The sequence below is a fragment of the Lissotriton helveticus genome, chromosome 1_1 (genome assembly GCF_964261635.1).
Source record: "Lissotriton helveticus chromosome 1_1, aLisHel1.1, whole genome shotgun sequence".
NCBI classification, from domain to species: domain Eukaryota; kingdom Metazoa; phylum Chordata; class Amphibia; order Caudata; family Salamandridae; genus Lissotriton; species Lissotriton helveticus.
Window position 1 is genome coordinate 1,585,242,216 of NC_136057.1, and position 21,808 is coordinate 1,585,264,023.

Sequence of the window (21,808 nt, forward strand, 5' to 3'; positions counted from 1 at the left end):
ACACAATTTCGCAAAGCATGCAGAGGTTGTTTTGTTAATGTGGGGAGTGCAGGAGAGGGTGTTATCAAACTGGAAACCCAGATTGCGAACTGTGAGAGCTGGAATAGGGGGGGGGTCAAGAACCGTTGGCCACCACAGGCTAGAGGGAATAGTCGTTTTCTGATTAAAAAACATTACCTCCGTCTTGTCAGTATTAAGCCTGAGATGGTTGGTGGTCATCCAGTAACATATGTTATTCAGACACTGGCGGAAGTTGGCAAAGGAGGTGTCAGAGTGATCCCTAAAAGAAAACACCAGCTGAGTATCATCAGCATAGGAGATCACTCTGACTCCCCAGGATTCTACCACTTTGGCCAGTGGAGCAAGGTACACATTAAATAACAGAGGGCTCAAGGCCGAGCCCTGGGGGACACCACAGAGAAGGGGTTTCCCAGCAGATTTAAAAGGCCTTAGAAAAACCCTCTGAGAACGATCTTTCAAAAAAGAGCTGATCCAGGTCAACACTGTACCTCCTATACCCACCTGGCTCAAGCGATCCAATAAAATCGCATGGGAAACCGTATCAAAGGCGGCGGATAGGTCGAGGAGGACCAACATAGCCTCCTCGCCCCTATCCACACACTCTCTGATAGTCTCGGAGGCCTCCAGGAGAGCCGTCTCCGTACTGAAGCCAGTTCTGAATCCCGACTGAGAATCGTGTAGGAGCATATTAGTCTCCAAAAATTCTGCCAATTGCAGTTGAACTGCTTTCTCCAAGATCTTAGCTGAATGAGGGAGAAGGGAAATGGGGCGATAGTTAGTAAATTGGCCAGGGTCTGAATTCGCCTTTTTCAGGATAGGGACTAGCATAGCCTCCTTCCAGATAGAGGGGAATTGGCCTAAGCCAAGAGAACAGTTCCAAATGGAAAGGAGAGGTTCAATCAGTATAGGGGCTAAATTACCCATCATTTTAGCCGGGATCAGGTCGAGAGGGGAGCCGGATTTACATTGGGTAATTAATCTCTGAGAGGACTCAATAGTCATCTCTTTAAAGGACTCAAGGGAGGGAATATCCCCGTCTATCTCACTAGGGGCCGGTAAAGTTCCCTCCACGGGGAAGGAAGATCTGATGGTCACGATCTTCTCCTGAAAGTAGTCAGACAGACCATTACATAATGCCTGGCTAGCCGGGATCTGGGGAGATAAAGCGGCTGGATGCGAAAAGTCCTTCACAATTTTAAAAAGGGATTTGGAAGAATTCTTAGATTTCTCAATTTGAAGAGAAAAAAAATCTCTCATTGTCGACCGTTTTAAGGACAGAAATGTTCTTAAAGCGACTTTATAAATAGATTTGGCCTCTGAATCATAGTCTTTCCGCCATTGACGTTCAAGTTTTTTACAGCGGCTCTTCTCCTCCCGGAGAATCGAAGAAAACCAGGGAGCCGAAGGACGAGATCTAGCGGAAGTGATAGGTTGGAGGGGCGCGATAGAATCTATGGCACGCAGAAAAGTTGAATTAAGCTTAGACACCCTTTCATCAATATTACAGGACAAGGGTTCAGCACGATAGAGGAATAAGGGACTCAAAGTGGCGCAAGTAACTTTGTGCCATTTTCTCCCGTACTCCTTATTAAGTGCAATAGGTGTAGGTGCCAAGGTAAGGGTAAGATCAAAAGGAAGGAGGTAATGATCCGACCAGGTAAGAGGAAGGGGTGGATGAAGCATGATGTCCAGGTGCCTTGAAAAAATTAAATCCAGAGTATGGCCTGCTGTATGCGTTCGGCCCTGAACTAGTTGATATAAATTCAGACCCTTCATAGTATCCAAAAACTGGGTGGCCTGCGTACATAGTGGATCATCCACGTGTAAATTAAAATCACCAAGCACAATAAAATGCGAGTGTTTAAGGGATAGGTCCGCAATCAGATGTACCAGAGACGTAAGGGAGCAAGACGAGGCAGTGGGTGGATTATATACCAAAATCCCAGCTAAAATGACGGCCACGGAATCAGCCAAGGTAAAATACATGGCTTCAATTTTTCCAATGTTCCCAAGTTTACTAGTCGTCAATTTGAGATGGGCCTTGGCTATAATGGCAATACCCCCACCCATTTGGCCACCATCACGATGACAACCTTTAAGAAGGTAGCCCGGGGGAGTGGCCAAAAGAATGTCGGGGTTCGAGGAATCCTTCAGCCAAGTCTCAGTGAGAAACAGTACATCCCAAGCATCAGAAGTAAGGGATGACCATATCTCACCCGCATGGCGTGGCAGCGACCGACAATTAACCAACGCAATTTTAAGCGTTATCGCTTGAGTATGACGTTTACTTATATTACAATAGTGAGATACACGTTTTCTAGCTGGCAGCAGTATAAATGCACATTGTGGGCATTCGAAAGAGGAATCCTCTAAATGGCTAGGGCAGCATAAGGGGGTCATAGTACACACCCTAGGTCTCAATTGTAGTAGTTGGTTTTTAGACCAGGTAACGCTGGGAGCCGCTAAGCGACGGACAGGGGGACCGGCACTTGGCACGGGCCAGGCGCGGACGGGCGCAGACGGGCTTGCCTTAGGCGCGCCCGCTGCGCCCGCCCGCTGCGCGGACGGGAAGTCCATCTGTTTATGTACATGAGGAGGGTGGGAGGCGGACAGAAACTGGACCGCTACCCTGCCTATCCCAAGATGGCGGCTGTCCCTCTACGTGCCGGCGTCAGCGTCAAGATCGGCTGCGCCGGTGGGCAGAGGCGTGCAGGGACCCTCAGGCGATGTAAGTCTCGCCTTCCCAATCAGTGCACAAATGTGGTTTAAAAATGAACACGATAAAATATGTACAGCTTTTAAGAACAAAATACCAACAGAGTGCAAAGCGCAAATTAGAGGATAGAAAAGAGCGCCCCCGGCTTTCCGCCTCAGGGAAAGTGCGTAGTTAGATGAGCACACAGAGTGGAACACAGGACGTTTTGATTAAAATACAGGGCAAGGAGGGGATAAGAACAGAAGGATGCTAGGGTGACAGATGTGTGCACATAGGAGTGGAACACGGGGGCAGGGAGGGGTGATGAAGGCAAGGAGAGGGCTGAGAACAGAGAAATGCTGGGTCGGCGATAAGTGGCATATGAGTACACAGGAACACTACAGAGTGATAACAAAACACAGGGCAATGAGAGGGATGCCAGGATGGCAGATGAGCACACAGAGGGGTGGGATACAGGGGGTCAGGAAGGGGTGAGGGAAACGCACACAAGGACGGAGACGCAGAGAAGCACTGGGAGAGGAATAGAAGGCACAGAGAGTAAGTGGGGGCAGAAGAGAAAAGAGTAGCGGGAGTGAGGTGTTTTCTATTTGCATTATACCAGCACGCATATTCCCTGATGCCATTCCTCAGTCACACTCAACCCTAACATTGATGATTATGAAAAATAGGCTTAGACACCGCCCACGGTATGAAATACTCGTTTATTGGCACGGCAGGCTCCTTTAATGCACTCATGCCTCAACAGCCTGCCTGGTTCTGTCACTGGTCAGCGTGTGACTAGCACAGACAGGATCAGCTTTTTTTTTTTTTTTTTAGCAAATCTAGCTGCACCCACACAAACACATTGCTGCTACGCTGGCAGGGTCAAGGCAAAATCATATGAAATTCTCGACTTGCTTCCTCTCACGGTGTTCATGCAATTTGTCTGTGGTTTCGCAAGCAGTAGTAGTAATCACAAGAGTAAAATCATGTCGATTGTGAGTAGATTGTGGGCATACGATCATTTTACAGTAGGATCTAGTTCTCTGCAGCAGTCTTTTTATAGTTTGTCCTTGCTCAAATCAGTGTAACTTCTTTTGCTTCATCTGTTTCCATGTACTTAATTTCTTGATTTTGCTCTAAGTGTCACTCTTAGTGTCACACCATTAGTAGTTGTATGTCATTCATAAGTACTCTAAAACCTTGAAAATGGCTCACCTAAGCACTCTTAAAACGTGGTAACTATGCAGTATTTTTACCATATCGGGTAGTGTCCTTCCATTTCTGGGTCTTTGAAATAGTTTTAAGATTTTCATAGAGTTTCTTATTGCTGAAATGACTGAAATGTCTCATGTTTAGATGCTTCCCTCATCATCTTCCCTTGGTTTTTGTTGGTGAGAAATTGTCACTCGTAGTCGTTGAATGTCACTCATTATAACACCAAAAATTTGAAAATGTCACACTTAAGCAATCTGAAACCTTGGCAGCTATGAATCGCCTGCAGGCACCTTCACACCATTTTTCTTTGCCGTCGTACAATTTTTCTTTGATCAGGCCACAAGACTTCATGTTACCTCGCCGCGCACACAGAACTGTGTTAGCTGTGTGAAACAAGCATTGGAATTCAATTGTTCTCACATCTTTTGGAGGTGGGGCTATTAGCAATGTGAATGTCCAAGTGTAATTCGTCCATACTTAGTTGTTAGTGTCTTTGTATTTCCTAGCTTATTTGGCAGGTTTGTAATGCCCGCAGACCTTCATTTGAGGTTTATGTTTTATATTAAGCTTGGCACGCTTTATAATTCGTGTTCCTTTCACATTGTGGTGAGTTTGTGGGTTAAAACACCCTTTCCTGTAAGCAGAAGGGTCATAATGTAGGTCGGTTCTTGCAACCACTGTGGCCCGAGAGATGGGGCACTCATGGAGGAAAGGCTTCTCACCCCTAATTGGAGTGAAGTAGGCCTCTCACACCCTCGAGCCCTGTGGCACTGCACCTACAGCACTAATTATAGTATACGTCTTTAAGGCAGTAAAGATTTAAGGTGCTGTCACCAGACTTCAGGAGAGAAGAAAGGAATGGTCTTTTCAGGTCATGGCACTGCTGAGAGTGCAGCCATCGAACTGTTACTCTTGGAATTTGCCTGTATGTACACTTCATGGTTCAGAGGCCTCGATTTTTTGTGATGTGAAGCTTTTCATTAACCGCCCAACAGTCTTTTTGTCAGCAGCTAAGCACAAGCTGTAGCTGTGCTATATTTTCTTATGTAGCGCAGCGTTGACCTTTATTTTGGCCAAAAAGCCTGGCAACGGAGTGCCACAGTCTGACATTACGTTACCTATTCCACATTATAGAAGTCGCAAACTGTGCCACACAAATTACTGCCAGACCTTGGTATAGTACCTTCATGATTTAAGCAGTAGGACCTGCTTCAATCCACCATTTTCTATTTCAAAATTATTTTTTTCATCTTGCTGTCTCATTTGCAGCTACAATTGAAGCAAGGATTGTTAAAACCAACAGGCTTGGCACGACCAAGCATGCAATTTTTTTGATGTATTCATTTTTTGCAAACATGCAATCTGCAAGAAAAATTATGTTATCGGGTATTAGCTCATGGGAACATCAAGCAGCAAGCTCTGCACCCCATGCCATAGACTGATCTCTTCTGATGAGTACCAAAAATGTATGGGAATGGGAAAACACACTAGCCAAATATAACAAAGTCATCGTTCATAGCAGTCCAATTTGCTTGTACCTAGAACATGGCACAAAAAGTAAAGTGTCTGCAATCCGTGTGTCTAGCTACACTAAAATTGTGGTACTACTAGTGCACTCTTTGCAGCCTGCGTGTAGCTGCACTTACTGCACAAGTTGTACTGTTTGCTGTCCAACCATTTGCGGTTGCATGAATCACATTGGGAAAATGTGACTCAGTGTTTGGTCAAGGCCTATATTTGTTTATCCGGATTTTTTTAAGATACATTCCTGGTTTTATTTGTTGTTTCTCCTCCATGTGTCTGGATGAAGAAGGATAAGGGAGGGACTGTGCCTTAAAACAAAAGGGAGAGGGGAGAGGGAGGCCAGCAAAAGGAAGAAAAAAAGCATTGGCATATCCAATAGGTCTCGCCTTTGGGACATTATAAGTGTTTAGCCATGCAACAGTTAATGTTGCACCAAGGATATTGTGCTTCATAATTAAATACTAATAAGGTCCCAAAGGTGAGACCTATTGGCTAAGCCGGTGCTTGTTTCCATATAAATCTGTGGTTTGTAGTCTTAAAAATATATAAAACCAGGACTGCAAGTCCCAAAATTCTAAGAATAAAATGAGACTGGAGTAACTAGTCTAGCAGGGACCTGGGAAACTGGCAGCTGTGATGCTTGCAACAAAGATTACATGGACATGCTGAGACCCAAACCTGGTACGTTGTTGCCATCCTGACTTATTACACAAGATCCACCATTAAGTAGTCAATACCACCTTGCAGTCTGAAACTTGTCGTTTCAATTCTTTCAGTTTCCTGCTCAACGTTTTGGGCAACAAATGAACGACTGGCTGAAATTAAACCTAGTTGCATAGGATCAGTTGAAAACTCTGCTTATGCAGCTGCATATTTCCTCACAGTGGCCCATCTCATATTTGATCACTGCAGTCACTTTTGGGTTTTGTGTGTTACATTTTTCTCCAATTTCCCATCTGCACTAGAAGTATAATCATTCTCAAAACATCAGGAGCAATTTAATAATGTTAACCCCTTGCCTGCGCTGAACGTTCCGCGCTAGTGCGGAACGTTCAATTTCTGCGAGCGGGGCCGTGACGTCCAACAGACGTGTGCAGCACTACCGAGGTAGTGCACGCGACGTCCGTTGGACGTCGGCAGCAGCGATGGGGTTAAAAAGAAATGATGCTTGTGGAGATTTGGATGTTTATTTTCAAACCATCAAGCGCAATTGGATCTTATGAAGTAATCACATACTCATTCTTAAATCCTCCTGAAGTCATCAGGAATAGTCACACCTTGTGAAGTCATCAAATACACATTCTTAAATCTTCCAAAGTCATCAAGAATAGTCACACCTTGTGAAGTCATCATATACTCATTCTTAAATCCTCCAGAAGTCATCAGGAATAGTCACACCTTGTGAAGTCATCAGATGCTCATTTTCAAGTCATCAGCAAGACATCAAGCTTAAGTTTCTAAAGTCTGCTGTTGACTTCAAGAGCTTGATGATGTCTGATGATGTGAAAATGACATCTAGAGTATGATCATCCAGTGACTCTGGGATGGCTTCTAAAGTAATCCTGTTTGACCTGGGAAAACATGTCCTGAGGTGCATTGGGAGAGCGGAAGTACACTGGTGAGAGGGAGTTGAGGAGAGAATCGAGAGAGGGATATGAAGAGACATCAAGACGGGAATGGAGATGGACGGTAACCGGCAGTCCGAGAAATTTCCGGATTCAGCCGGAATCACCTGGAAATGTTTGTTTGGTGGGCTCTTCTCATGATTTTGATGAGCAGGGTGGATGGTGTTTTGATTAGCAGGGAAACCGTTAACCCAGTCTGACATCGAGAACACGATATGAAACACTGTTTCATTGAAGAGCTTACTACTTTTTTTCCCAACTCTGAGCTGGCGCTGAAACTTGCTGAACTTGCAAACCTTGCATGGGGGCGTTTGAAAATCTACCTCTGGCCCATTACTGACTGATCGCTGGCTTCCCTGTTGTCCTGCTACCCTCCCGCCGCCGCGTGTAATACCTACGCGGCCGCAGTGTGGAGGACCACCATTACCAGGCTCCTTAGCGGCAGAAGCCGCCCACGGCAACTCCCACGCCCGGAGGAGCATTTAATGCGCTCAATCCCCGCATCGCGGGAACGCGCGCGGGACGCGTCGGGAGAAGCCGGGGACAAGGGCGGGACCGTTTTTGTCCGTTAGTGTCCGGGAGAGGCCGGGTCGGGCCACCCCTCTTGGATTTGTGAACTGGTGCTTCCATAGTCTGTTATGCCTAATAGGCTCTCTTTGAACTACTAATCAGTGTAAAAAAATAAAAATAAAAAGTTGTTTAATACATTTAGCAATCGTCATATACAGGATAATGAGTACCACCTCCCAGTATCTCCTAGTACCTCTTACTGTGTAATTGATAGAGTTGAATTTGTTGACGTCTGTTGACAGCACAGCACGTGTGCACACATCACTTACCCCGGTGTACATAGTGGTAAAGAATGGGGAAGAATAGTCCTGTGTTATCTGTTCCTGCCCCAAAACAAAAAGCTGTCCTAAATCCTCCACTACCCAGTCTGACAGCAATTGACCGTATGCTGCAGTAAACCATCGGGGTGGTGGTTAATGCCATAGAAAACACAGAACGCCTCCTTTCGCTCCCTGCTGGCTCCCTTCCCCCTTTGCCATTCACCAATATATCGACGTTCACCATGAACTCACAGGACTCGATATTGACACCATCATTCGTTGCTCTTCCAGCAGTCCATCATATTTCAACAACTCAGGATATTGCTCCTATAATGGACAATGTATCCCCTGAGTTTCTGTCCTTATCAACAAGGTTATCTTTGACCCCCACTACTTTCCTAAATGAGGCTTTTCCTGTCCCTCCTCTTCAGGTAGAGGATCCTATAGGTAATGGGTCCTGTGACACGCCACTAACTCCAACCTCGGTCTCTGCCTCGCCACTGAGTGTAAACAGTGACAGCCCGCGAGTAACAACCAGAGGGCAGGAGGCTAGGCGTAAGTCAAAACACACTAACAGGGAAGGCCTAACTGTAAAAAACGTTAAGGGGAATGTAGGTGATAATTTACAAAAGAAAGTTACTGCTAAACATAATGTAGTAAAAGGGAAAAAATGTAATAACAATGTATCAGACACTGTATCCATCTTAACCAATGAGAGAGGTCCAAATGTCTTAATTTCAGAAAAACCAGTTACCCCCCCCCCCATCTTTCCATCTACACAACGAGGGACTTTTTGATAAAATTGAACTTCTCATGAAATCCTTAATGGCACCACTCCTGGAAAGGGTAAAGCGCATAGGTGAAAAAATAGATAACCTGGAGAAAGTAATGAAAAACAGCCCCACTACTCAAGGGCAACCAACGGATAGAGCATACACAAAGGCTGCTGATCCACAACCGCGCCCTAGAGCCCACAAATCTGGTACCAATAACACTATCCAGCCATCACCTGACCGGAGGCCCCTAGTTGCTCAAACAACGAAGAACACTGAAAACCTGGATAGTCTCTCTCAGAGGGCTCCGAGGGCGGCTGAAGATAAGGACTTGGACATAGGGGAGGGTGTCTTGTGCAAGGCCACAGAATCTGTGGGACAGGCGAACAATAATTTACGCGCAGCCAAGGATTCTTCCTCGACTGCTAAACCAAAGAGGTCTTTTCCACACATTGATCTACCCCCACAATCATCACCATACACAGTAGTGCTAGTCGGTGTCCCGGAGCTGCCCCAAGAAAAATCAGAAACCTATCCTGAGTTAAGAAATAAAGCTGCACACTGGCTAAATAAGAACAGGCCACTCCCGCTTGATACATCTGGGGAAATACTATTTGCGAGAAGGTTAAGCTGGTTGGGTCATAGAAGAAAGGATCTCCCGGGGGACTGTATTGTCATCAATTTTAGGGACAGGCGGGTGGTCCAACATATATGCAATTGGCCTGCTCAGTTCAGTGAGAGCGAAATCCATACCAGGGACTTGAGTTTTTTCTATCCCCAATTTCCCCCTTCACCAACAACTATGCGTCACAGGGGTTTAGCAAAGCGGAACAAATGGAAGGGATTAGAATCAGATATAACATTCCGACTTTTAATTATTTCGATAAGCTCTCCGAACTAGAAAGGGTTGATTGACTTCAGTCGGAGGGTCTGTCTCTTAACATCAAGACCAATACATTTACCCCTTGTGTACACCCAGATAATTCGGACCAAGAAGGTGCTGTGAATGAAGAAGCTCCCCCCAATATCACCCAGGCTAGCCACTATGAGGAAACCACGGGAATGGACCCCGAACTTGTAATCAACAAGGACGATCCATCCCTGAAAATATTATTCTGGAACGTTGCTGGTCTGCGTGCAAAGGTTGCGAATGGCATCTGGTTGGATTTTGTTCACAACTTTAGCATTTTATGTCTATAGGAAACATGGGCGCCATCCGAATTACACATTGTGGGCTACAAAACGTACTTCTCTCCAGCACTACCTTCTCCCTCTGGTAGAGCAAAACGTGGATTGACTATGTTCGTATCCAATATTCTCCAATTCACAAGTATAGTCCCTATTAAATTGGATTCAAATTTCCAAATACTTATTCTCCATCAGAATAACACCAACGCCCTTGTAACTGTGAATTTTTATAACAACCTCCCTGTGGTCGATTTAATAAAAGTTATAAAGGAAATACACTCCTGCCTCCATGAGCTATCTAATAAGGTACATAAGAAGTTGGCCATAATTTGGGGTGGGGATTGTAATCAAACTTTTTGTAAGCAGAGCACAAATACAGTCTGTGGCATTGTGGATGAAAACGGCGACCCGGTAACCCATTTTCCCCACACCTTAGTCGGGTACTGCCTAAATGAAATCATGTGTGGCCTAGATCTTGCCCATGCTAACGTTCTGAGGCACCCTCCCGTACCCGTTATACCTACTTTTAATGGTAGAGGCAGGCCAAGTGCAATTGATTTTATTTTTATCTCTGTGATAGCGAGAAAAGAATTACTTACTTGTAAAACCCACAACATCACTATCAGCGACCACTACCCAAATAGTATTACCTAAAAATCACCAAGAACCGTGAGAGATTTAACATCAAGACGACCTTAAGTCAAAATAACCTAATAATAGATAGATTAAATGGCTATTCATTAAGGTGGGAAAAAGTGGATCCACTGGCCATTACAGCAAAACTGGTTTCAAATCAAAGACCAGTGAGTGATAAATGTCTTGACCTAGCCACTACCAACGAGGGGATTATGGCAAATTTTGCAATATTGAGAACATCAATAAAGGAAATTTTATTTGTTAATACGAAAACTGGCAAAATTAGAACCAAGGGATGGTTCGACAGTTCCTGCACAAAAGCCTATCAGACCCTAAAAGTAGCCTTAAATAAAAAGGATAGAAACACCAAGGAAATTGCAGCTCTCAGGAAAAACTACAATCAGGCCCTAAAATGCAGGAAGAATAACCTGAAAAAAGATATTTGGGATCAACTGCATAGATCATGTACCCTGAGGGACAGCGCCGCCTTCTGGAAGGTTGTGAAGTCCCCATTTCTATCAGACACAACGGCTAATCCCAATATTGACGTTGCGATTGATGAACAGCTTTGGGTTGACTATTTCGAGCGGATATTCAGCCTCCCCTCAACCGCAACTCAATCGATTCAAGCCGGGTCAAACTCAACACCCTTTCCATTGTCTATCCATATATCACACGAGGAGGTGGAGCTCGCCCTGAAGGCCAGTAAAAATGGTAAAGCGCCAGGCCCCGACGGGGTTCCAATTGATCTCTTTAAATTCAACATGGACCTATGGTCGCCAATTTTAACTAGGGTTCTTCAAGCATCCTGTGCCCTGGGACTTATCGACACATGGTCCCAATCAATCCTCGTGCTCATTTTTAAAAAAGGGGTCCGCCAATCACCATCTTGCTACCGGCCTATTTCCCTGTTGGATTCACTGGGGAAAGTGGCTGGTCGCATTATTTTAGAGCGCCTCCAGCAGTGGGCATCAGACAATAACGCCCTATCTGACCTGCAATTTGGGTTTCGTGAGGGCCTGGGAACAACAGAGCAAGCCCTCAACCTATCCCTATTAATAGGCAAATATGTAAGCGCTAAAGGGGGGGGCTCTATATATGGCATATGTTGATCTCTCAGCAGCATTTGACTGCGTTAACCATAACAAGCTGTGGACTATCTTAGCGGCTATGGGAATAGAGAAGCCCCTTATAACTTTTTTGCGCGAACTATACTCAGACGCCACAGCTAGAGTTAGATACGGCCTGGGGGGCGAGTTAACAAAGTCGTTCAGAATGGATCGTGGGGTAAGGCAGGGCTGTGTCCTGGCCCCGTTTTTATTCAATCTATATACCAACGGCCTGGAAAAAGCCATGGTAACAGGGTCCCAGGACCTCCCCACTATAAACAATCGCCCAATACCGGTTTTACTCTACGCGGACGATGCTGTAATCTTAGCCCGTACCCCCATGGAATTACAGCGTGCCCTCGTGAAATATCATACTTTTATGGCCAACCTCGACCTGAAGGTTAACATAAAAAAAACGTTTGTTATGTCCGCTGGGTCGAGGATTAAGAACATTAAGGCCATGTACATTGACAACCAAAAACTAGAGAGTACAATCACGTATCCTTATCTGGGTATAGTATTCGATCACAAATGCTCCTGGAAGTATGCCATTGAATCCAGGAAACTTACCCTCACGAGAACAACAGCTGCCTTGGCCAACTTTGCCAATAAATTAGGCAGACGACCCACGGTGGAACTCTTAGAAATCTACAGGGCAAAATGTATATCCAGCGTAATATACGGGGCTGGTGTTTGGGGATATGCGAAGGTCGAGGAGGTGCAAAGGGTGGAAAACAGTTTTCTGAGATTCCTAATGGCAGTCCCGCGGGGTACGTCGACCTATGCATGTCATCTGGAAGCGGGTTTATCTTACTTAACAGATTTGATCAGGATCCAACCCCTTCTCTTATGGCATCGCATTTGGTCATCCAGCGAAACCACTCTCTGCCAAGGGTTCATAGAGGACTGTATTTCCCTAGATAATGCACACAAGATCGGATGGATCGCTTATATCAAGAAATTCCTCAGCGATATTATCATTCCCCACCCTAATTGCTGTAATACCGAGAAAACAGTTTAAAAAGGTCTGTCTGGCTCATTTAGAATCTCTAAGGCTGTCTAGCGAGGTCTCCAAAGTTACAGTGCAACACTCGCTACAAATCCAAACAACCATGGCGGTTCAGCCTTATCTAAATTTTAATCTCTCGGGATACGAAAGATTTCTGTTAACCAGGTTCAGACTAAACATTTTCCATCACCTGGCCACTTTTCCCAAAATTAACATCTGGGAAAAATCCCTCCAGCCTTGTCCCTGTGATGAAATTTCTCCCCAAACTACGATCCATACAACACTTTTTTGTAAATTCTATCAGGATCCGAGGAAACAGTGGCTTATACCAATTTTAAATGTTTTCGGCCTACGCAGGTGCCGTCCTGCATTTCTTGCTCTTCAATTTTTAGATGCTGAACCGTTTGCCAAACTGATAGTAAATGTTTTTTAATTGGTTGTTAAGCATAGGCAGAACCTGGAGTAACACGGGCTGCACCTTTTCAAACACAAGTTTCTCTATAATTGTCAAAGCCTGTATTGGCTGCGTTTTGTACTATTTTAGGTGTATATAATTTTTACATTTGTTTTTAACTTGTTGGTTTTAAAGGTTATTGTCATTTTTCTGTGTATGCACCTAGCACTTTACATATCTTATGTTGAAGCTCTCTTGCTAGGAGTTACATCCTAAGCAAACTATCTGTCTGTCTTCTATCGATGGAAGATTGAGAGAACTGTATGGTGATAAATTGAAATTGAACTTGTCACTATTACGACATTTTATCATGCTGATTACACCTTTTTAAACCGTTTTTTTTATCTACCTGCAAATATATTGTGCTTTTATGGCTGTTTTCTACAACCGAATAAAGCTTTATTGAAGTGAAGATTAGCAGGGTGGACGGCGCCCACTCGGTAAAAATAGTGGGGGGAGGCCGTCCACCCACGTATACCCGACTCATGCCCTGGGAGGAGGTACATGAAGGGCACAGAGGACACAGGTAAGCCGAAATTGTCTTGGCTCAGGGTTATAGTAAGCTGTCACCAGAGACAGATATGCAAACACCATAGGAACACCTTTATGAGTATTTGAAACGGGAGTCCTTTAGCTCCTGCGCTGGAAACCGAATTCCGGTGTCAATAGAGTCACATGATCTAGAGGACAGTTGAGGGGGGGGGCACTTTAAAGAGGTTGTTTCGCAGGTGGGAAATGAAGACATTCCCCTTTTAGTATGCAAGAGACTGGGGAGCTGCAGGGAGATAGGCAGGCGATTTGCCCCAAATATGAGGGTATGACATAGTACAGTCTGGTTGAACGACAATTTTGGGACGCTTTCATAATCATCCCTGAGGTACTTGGATAGGCAACTCACCAGGGCTTCCAAATGAAACCACACCCTTCTGTTCATGCCTTCAATCTCGTGGACAAAACTAAGCACGAAGTGGCAACGGTGTAGCGAGGGTGCCATGGGCCCTGGTTCAAGCAAGGAAAATACCCCACCCCGGTGGATAGTAAAAGAGATGGTATTAGCCGAAGTGGACCCCGTGGGCACTGCACCTGCTGAACTACGGCTGGCTAATTTCTCGGGTACTGTCGTTATTCTGTGTTAAATTGCGGTAATCATTCATTTTACAGATGCGCAGCTCGAGACAGGCAGCCCCGCCTCACAAGGCACTAGTGTGTGGGCTGTGCTGACATCACTTCCCGATTCGAGGTTTCACCGCAGTTCTCGCTTGCCTTAACATGAAGAAGGCCTTAATCTTATCTGGGGTCAGTGTACACATACAGCGTTGCCCTCTTATCAGTTTGGAAGGACTCCTTGAGGCTTGGGAGGACTTTAGAGTCTTGCACCACGTGACACGAACGGTCCAAGCCTGGCAGCTGTATCCTTCACTGGTTGTGCCAGCAGGTCTTTGTGACGGCAGTGCCCAGTCTCCGCCACCAGACATGGATGCCAACGAAAGGAGGTCCAATGGTGCCAGGCACAGGAAGAAACAGAAAGGAGGATCCCAGAGGGCCAACGGGCTGATACCTACTGGTAGGTGAAGGCTGCCTTCCTAAAACTCAGACCTCCGAGGGGACCGCGCCTGGAGAGGGAGGATGTGATCAGATTCAGAGGAGTGCAGTCTGGTTTGAAATAGAGCCTTTATCGGCACAATCTTGTGGCCTTTTTCGCATAGTAATACCTATTAGAATTACCCAACTAAAAGATGTGGCTTTTATTGGCAGTGGAATAATGAAAGTTTGAGTCCGCGCCGGCTAACACATGCAATATGCAGACTGTGCACACATTTCTGTAACAGATGCATCATCCCACTGACCTATTTAGTCGGCTGGAGCCAACTAATGTTTACCGGAATATCTAGTGAGATTAGGAAAGAGGTGACAGTGGAGGGGCAGCAGTAATAATATAGCATGTTTTCCAACCGTATATGAGCTTTAATGCTAGAATATTAGTACATAATATTCCGAATTATTGGTACTAATTTTAACAACCTCAGAAGGTTAAAAGGCTGCGTGAACGTTGAGATTCCAATCCACAGCGTGCATGCAGCAAGAAGATAAGCGCCACTTCCCAAGGGACTCAGGGATCTGCTGTGCTTTCTATGTGTGGAAAAACTGAGCACAGGCAAAAGCAAGAATTAATAAACATTGGTAAAGTTAATAAGTCTCACCAAGGGTGATGTATTGGCTTTGTCAGTGTTTTTTTTTTAAGTCATGTGGTATGGGATGCTATACACATTTATTGTCGAGTATGGTTTGGTTTGTCAATGTTTAGTATGGTATGGTTAGGCTGTCCTGCTTCCAACATTTTTTTTTTTTATGGATTTCAGTGGTGTTTTGCAAACCCTTAGGAACCATTGCTTACCAGGATTTATTCACCTGCCTACTTCTGAAGAGAGACAAAACAGTTTTTCCAATGTTTACCAACTATCTTTTTTGCAGTGATTTTTAAAAATTGCATATTTCTTTTGGAAAAAGTTAATGCAGGGCTTGTAGTGTCTTTTCATTGGAAGTGTGTTCCATTAACTTATGCGAGACTGTGCTAAGTAAAGAAAGTCCATGTATTGCACCTATACTCACAGCTCAGTACCTAGCAAAAACTTTACAATTTTGAGTTACACCAGATTAATTTGTAGCTGTGCATTCTAAGGTACTTGAAATGACATGCTTTAAGTACACTTGCCACTGTTTTTCTGCACTCTTTGCCTGACTACATGAAGGTGTGGACATTCATATTTGGCAAGTGTTCTCATAGGAAATGTCTCACTTGTAGTCCTTCATGACTTTTTAGTAGACATCACATCGTGTTCTTGAACTTGAAATGTTGCTGTTAACATTATAAGTATGGGCTCAAAGTCCCAGCAGTAAAGTGCCACTGGGTACAAAGACAAGATTAACTGAAGGTATCACATTGCGAAACCTTGGTGCTATGAATTTTGCTGTTATGTTGAAAGCCTTCTCACCATTTTCCCATGCACATGGTGAAAGCATTCTTTTCACAGGTACCTGTCACTACACCTTGCACTGAATGCTTAAAGCCTGGGGTGTTTGGCAGTTGGCCAGCTATCAATACTGACTTTTAGAAAAGGGGGCTGATATACCAAAGGATTTGACCTATTCTGTGTCTTTGGGTAAATATGATTGTACATGTTGCTCAGAACGCAAATGAGCCAGTCATTTCACGAATTAGGGAAATAATTAAACAATGCCAAAAGACTAAATTTGATTTTAATATTAACGGATTCTCAACAGTGTATAAAATAATTTGATCAGACCTGAAACAGGCTACTAAATCATGCACCTATAATCCAAGCACACATAACTGGAAGAAACAAAGGGAAGAAGAAACAAAATAAATACAAATGACACTTTCTTTCTCACTTTCCTTTCTTTTAATGGCATTTTAGTTTGTGAGTCTGCAGGTGTTTATCAGTGGCTTATATGTGTTACTGTTGAGGTCTCTTTTCCTGTCAGTGGGGTTTTAGCAGTTATTATAAGTTTAAACCTAAAATAGGATAGCCTAGGTATGGTATGGCATAACCTTTCATATAGCATGGTGGCCGGTGTGTTATAGTATGTAATGGCCTATTATTGTATAGTGTAAGGTTGTATGGCTTGTCTTTGCCCAGTAATACATGTTTTGGTATGGTTTGTCATTCTATGATGTGGTATGGTATGGTATTGTTTGTCATTGTGTAGTATGGTATGGCCTGTTATTAGATACAATGGTATGGTATGGTGTTTTATGGTATGGCTTGTTATTATATTGTATGGTGTGGTATGGAATGTTATTAGTGGAGAAGTGTGGCTCAATGGTTAGAGCGGCAGACCCTGATGCTGAGGTCTAGCCCGGGACCAGGGTTCAATTCTCGCATCGGCGGGTCTTGGGCTCAATTTCCTCGGACCTGATAATTCTCGCCTCGGTGCCTATTCTAATCATGGGTCCCACTCTACAACTCTGGGCAATAGCTTGCTTAATCTCCACAACGGCCCCCACAACGCTAGGATGCCTGGCTTCACCTTGGGGGTGCCCAGGAGTGGGCACTTCACAAGGAAAAGCCAGGAAGGGTTCCACAGCGGTATTCGTACAAGCGCCGAGATACCCCGGCTGGGGTCGTTTCGTGCGCTATACAAGTACACTACATTTACATTGTATAGGATGGTATGGTAAAGCATTGCCTGACATTGTATACTATGGTATGGCCTGCCATTGTATAATATGGTATGGCATGGCCTATTATTTTATAGTATTGTATTGCATGGTATGGCTTGTCACTGTATGGTACGGTATAGTATGGTTTGTCATTGTAGAGTATGGTGTGGTAAGGCCTGTTCTTATATTGTATAGTATGCCCAGCATTGTCTAGTATGACAGGTACGGCCTGTCAATCAATCAATCAATCAATAGATATTTTATTTGATTAAGTAAAAAAATATAAAAACAAATCGCATGCATAAAATCAAAGATAAAAAGTAAATTTCATCATAAATACATGTCTTTATTTTATAGTATGGTATTGTATGGTGTGTGTCCAGGTGTAGGGAGGATAAAGTGGCTATCATTTATAAGGGGGCAGGCGTCCAGGATTGGCATGGAGAATCTCTGGTCCAATCCGGAGGCTGCGTGCCAAGTCATCTCGAGGCGAACCCTGGCAGAGACCATAAAACATCATAACTTACAAGAAGCTCTACGATCAGCCAGGCCCTCTAGTCTCACTGATAGCTTCCTAGATTTCAAGAGTGTCTATAGCTTTGAGAAGGAACTAGACACTATAGAACCGGTCTTAGCAAAGAAACTGTATTTACAGTTCAGATACGGCACACTACCCCTGCACTCTCACACAGATAAATGGAAAATGGGTCCAGTCCACCCTTGCCCAGGTTGTGAGGATCCAAATGAGTCCCTAATGCACGTGATTTTGTTCTGTCCTGCTTATTCCGCTAGCAGAAAGAAATGGATTATACAGCTATGTGTGAATTTAGGAGTTAGGAACTACTTAGAGTTTTTTAGAATTTTAAAATCAGACACTAATGCATTAATAGTTACTGCTATTGCTAAATTTTTGTTTTCCATGTGGTTAACCAGACGGAGAATGATTCGGTAGCAACAAGGTACCCTGATTGTAGTTAGACAACTTGTCTCAGGAAAACTTGGGCTTCCATCGTGTTCTAAATTTTTTTTAATCTGTGCATACATAAATTATTGTCTTAGTATTTTAATTGTTACTCCATAAACCATATGTTAAACTATTGATTGTATATATGAAATGAGATGTAACTTTTGCATTAGCTTATTGTTTCAAATGTTTTTTTCTTCTGTTGTACTTTTATGGTTCATAAACAAACCGAAATAAAGTTTCAAATGAATGAATGAATTGTATGGTGTGTGATTGTATAGATTGGTATGGTATAGCCAGTTATGTATGGTAGGGTATGTCCTCACATTTTATGCTGTGACATGCTATGTGCTCTTACTGTATAGTATGGTGTGGCCTATCATTTTATTGTATGGTATGGCTGTCATTGCATTGTATGGTATGGTATGCACTGTCAATGAATACTACGGTATGTCCTATCACTGCATGGTATGTTATGGTATAACGTTCATATGTTACGGTATGGTGCGGCCTGTGATTGTATAGTATAGTATGGTATGGCCTGTCATTGTATAGAATGGCATGGTATGGCCTGTCATTGTATAGTATGGGATAGTATATCTTGAGATTGTATGGTATGGTATGATATGATATGGTATAGCCTATTATAGTGTGGTATTCCTGACATTCTATACTATGAAATAATATGGCTTGTTACTGGATAGTATGGACACTCATTATATTTTATGGTATGGCTGTCATTGTACGGTATAGTATGTTATGGAATGGAATGGTATGGTATGGTACGGTAGGTATGGCAGGTCATTGAATAGTACAGTTTGGCATATAATTGGACAGTATGGTATGCTATAGTCTGTCATTGTATGGTATGGTACATATTGCTCATGTGTATATATACATACATTAACCCGCATATATGGATCTTAAAATTAATTGATTTTAGACCTACCCTGATTCAACTCACAATACTTATTGAAAAATGTTTCAAGCAAAGGCATGTGGGTGGTCCGAAATATGTACAAGCATTTAAAGTCTGTTGTTCATTTCTATGACTGGTGGGAGGAGCTATTTTTCAATCGACAGTATTTAACACTTGGGTGGTCAGGGCATGTCATGTGATCAAGACCAGGTTCTCCAGTCGAAATGCATCATGTCTACTGATTTTGGAATAATGCACGTAATTTGAAAATACTTGCTGTTTGGTGGTCCGTTTCCGGGTCGCGCTTCTCTGAGGGAGGTGGAAAGGCACAGTGGCATCGGGATTGTGCCTGTATATATATATATATATATATATATATATATATATATATATATATCCAACACAAGTTTGCCCTGATGTGAGGGAGCACTCGGCTGCCAATTTGGTTAAACAACCTTTTATTCCAAGATGATACCAAAGTGTATGTTCCGGAAAAAAGTCTTCAGCCAACGCGTTTCGGAGCGGGGAACTCCTTCTTCATGGGCTTTACACTGGTTACGCAGAGAAGCACTCAGGCGCCATAACTGCTTGCAAATAAATAGCCCCCTCATGGGCCTTTCAGGTGAGTCACATTTGCAGTGCATGCTGGAACCTTTAGTTTTTACACTTGAGCTGTGTTGTTACCCCAGTGGGTACCGAGTAATCCAATGTTCATAAAATAATATCACAAACCCCAGTGGGCACCAGAATTAACGCTCGTGGTTTCACATATTAATAATTCGCTGCGCTATCGGAATAGTGGAATTCTACCCCTTCGGGCCCCAGATTCAACTCTCCTGGTGATGCTCACCTCCGCAACCGGAACCGCCGTGTTTAAATCCAACACAAGTTTGCCCTGTTATGAGGCAGCACTTGGCAGCCGATTTGGTTAAACAAATGTGACTCCCCTGAAAGGCCCACGAGGGGGCTATTTATTTGCATGCAGTTAAGGCGCCTGAGAGCTTCTCTGCGTAACCAGTGTAAAGCCCATGAAGAAGGAGTTCCCTGCTCCGAAACGCGTTGGCTGAAGATTTTCCGGAACATACACTTTGGTTTCATCTTGGAATAAAAGGTTGTTTAATGGAATTGGCTGCCGAGTGCTCCCTCACATCAGGGTAAACTTGTGTTGGATTTAAATGCAGCGGTTCCGGCCGTGTAGATGAGCATCACCAGGAGAGTTGAATCTGATGCCTGCATTAACAGCTCCTGTCTCTCATGCTGTTACGCCAGTTGGCGTTACCACAGGGCTGCTTTGAGGCACAGGGACAGTGCCACACAAATGAAACAGAGTCCAGCCGACACGTTTCGTGCTAAGGACAGACTCAAACATGACATCTTGATGCCTGCATTAACAGCTCCTGTCCCTCATGCTGTTACGCCGGTTGGCGTTACCTCGGGGCTGCTTTGAGGCAGCTGGGCTCCTTCAGCGGCTTGGGCCAGCTGCTAACATCCAACAACAGAGTTTCCCACAAACAGAAGGGACCACACAGGTGAGTTTTGCCGGTATTTTTCAATGAAGGCTGTCGCGAAGATCACAGGGACATGGCCATACAAATAAAACAGAGTCCAGACAACGCTTTTCGTGCACAAGCATTTTTTCCTGGGCTATGGAATGAAAGCTAAGGACACGCTTTGGCAGTTTCTCCAGCAGCTGTAATAAGTGTTAATCCCTGCCCCAGTGGGCGTGGCCACTCCCCTGGACTCCTGGGATTTGTAGTGCCTTCGGTATTCCTCGATTGAGTCGCCAAACGTTCCGCAATTAAAATTGTGCCAATAATCCCCTAGTGGGTTGTGGCGCAGTCCCCAGACTCAAACACGACATCTTGATGCCTGCATTAACAGCTCCTGTCCCTCATGCTGTTACGCCGGTTAGCGTTACCGCTGGGCTGCTTTTAGGCAGCGGGGCTCCTTCAGCGGCCTGGGCCAGCCGCTAACATCCAAAAACAGAGTTTCCTACAAACAGAAGGGCCCACACAGGTGAGTTTTGCCAGTATTTTTTAATGAAGGCTGTCGCGAAGATCACAGGGACATGGCCACACAAATGAAACAGAGTCCAGCCAACGCGCTTCGTGCACCAGCACTTCTTCCTGGGCTTTGGACTGAAAGCTAAGGACACGCTTTGGCAGTTTCTCCAGCACCTGTAATAAGCGCTAATCCCTGCCCCAGTGGGTGTGGCCACTCCCCTGTCCTCCTGGGATTCGTAGTGCCTTCGGTATTCCTCTGTTGAGTCGCCAAACGTTCTGCAATTAAAATTGTGCAATTAATCCCCCAGTGGGTTGTGGCGCAGTCCCCAGATTCACACATGACATCTTGATGCCTGCATTAACAGGTCTGGTCCCTCATGCTGTTACGCCGGTTGGCGTTACCGCAGGGCTGCTTTGAGGCAGCGGGGCTCCATCAGCGGCTTGGGCCAGCCGCTAAGATACAACAACAGAGTTTCCCACAAACAGAAGGGCCTACACAGGTGAGTTTTGCCGGTATTTTTTAATGAAGGCTGTCGCGAAGATCACAGGGACATGACCATACAAATGAAACACAGTCCAGCCAACGCGTTTCGTGCTCCAGCACTTCTTCCTGGGCTATGTACTGAAAGCTAAGGACACGCTTTGGCAGTTTCTCCA

General features: G+C 44.4%; 1 protein-coding gene across 1 annotated transcript in view; it reads left to right on the forward strand.

Annotated features, from left to right (window-relative positions):
* The first annotated feature begins 14,234 nt into the window (after positions 1 to 14,234).
* Positions 14,235 to 21,808, forward strand: part of SOAT2 (sterol O-acyltransferase 2) — a 463,801-nt gene continuing 456,227 nt past the window's right edge. Inside the window, exon 1 of the mRNA XM_078687322.1 lies at positions 14,235 to 14,646. Coding sequence (XP_078543448.1) covers positions 14,352 to 14,646 — 295 coding nt within the window. The 5' untranslated portion in view covers positions 14,235 to 14,351. The remainder of the gene's footprint in view (positions 14,647 to 21,808) is intronic.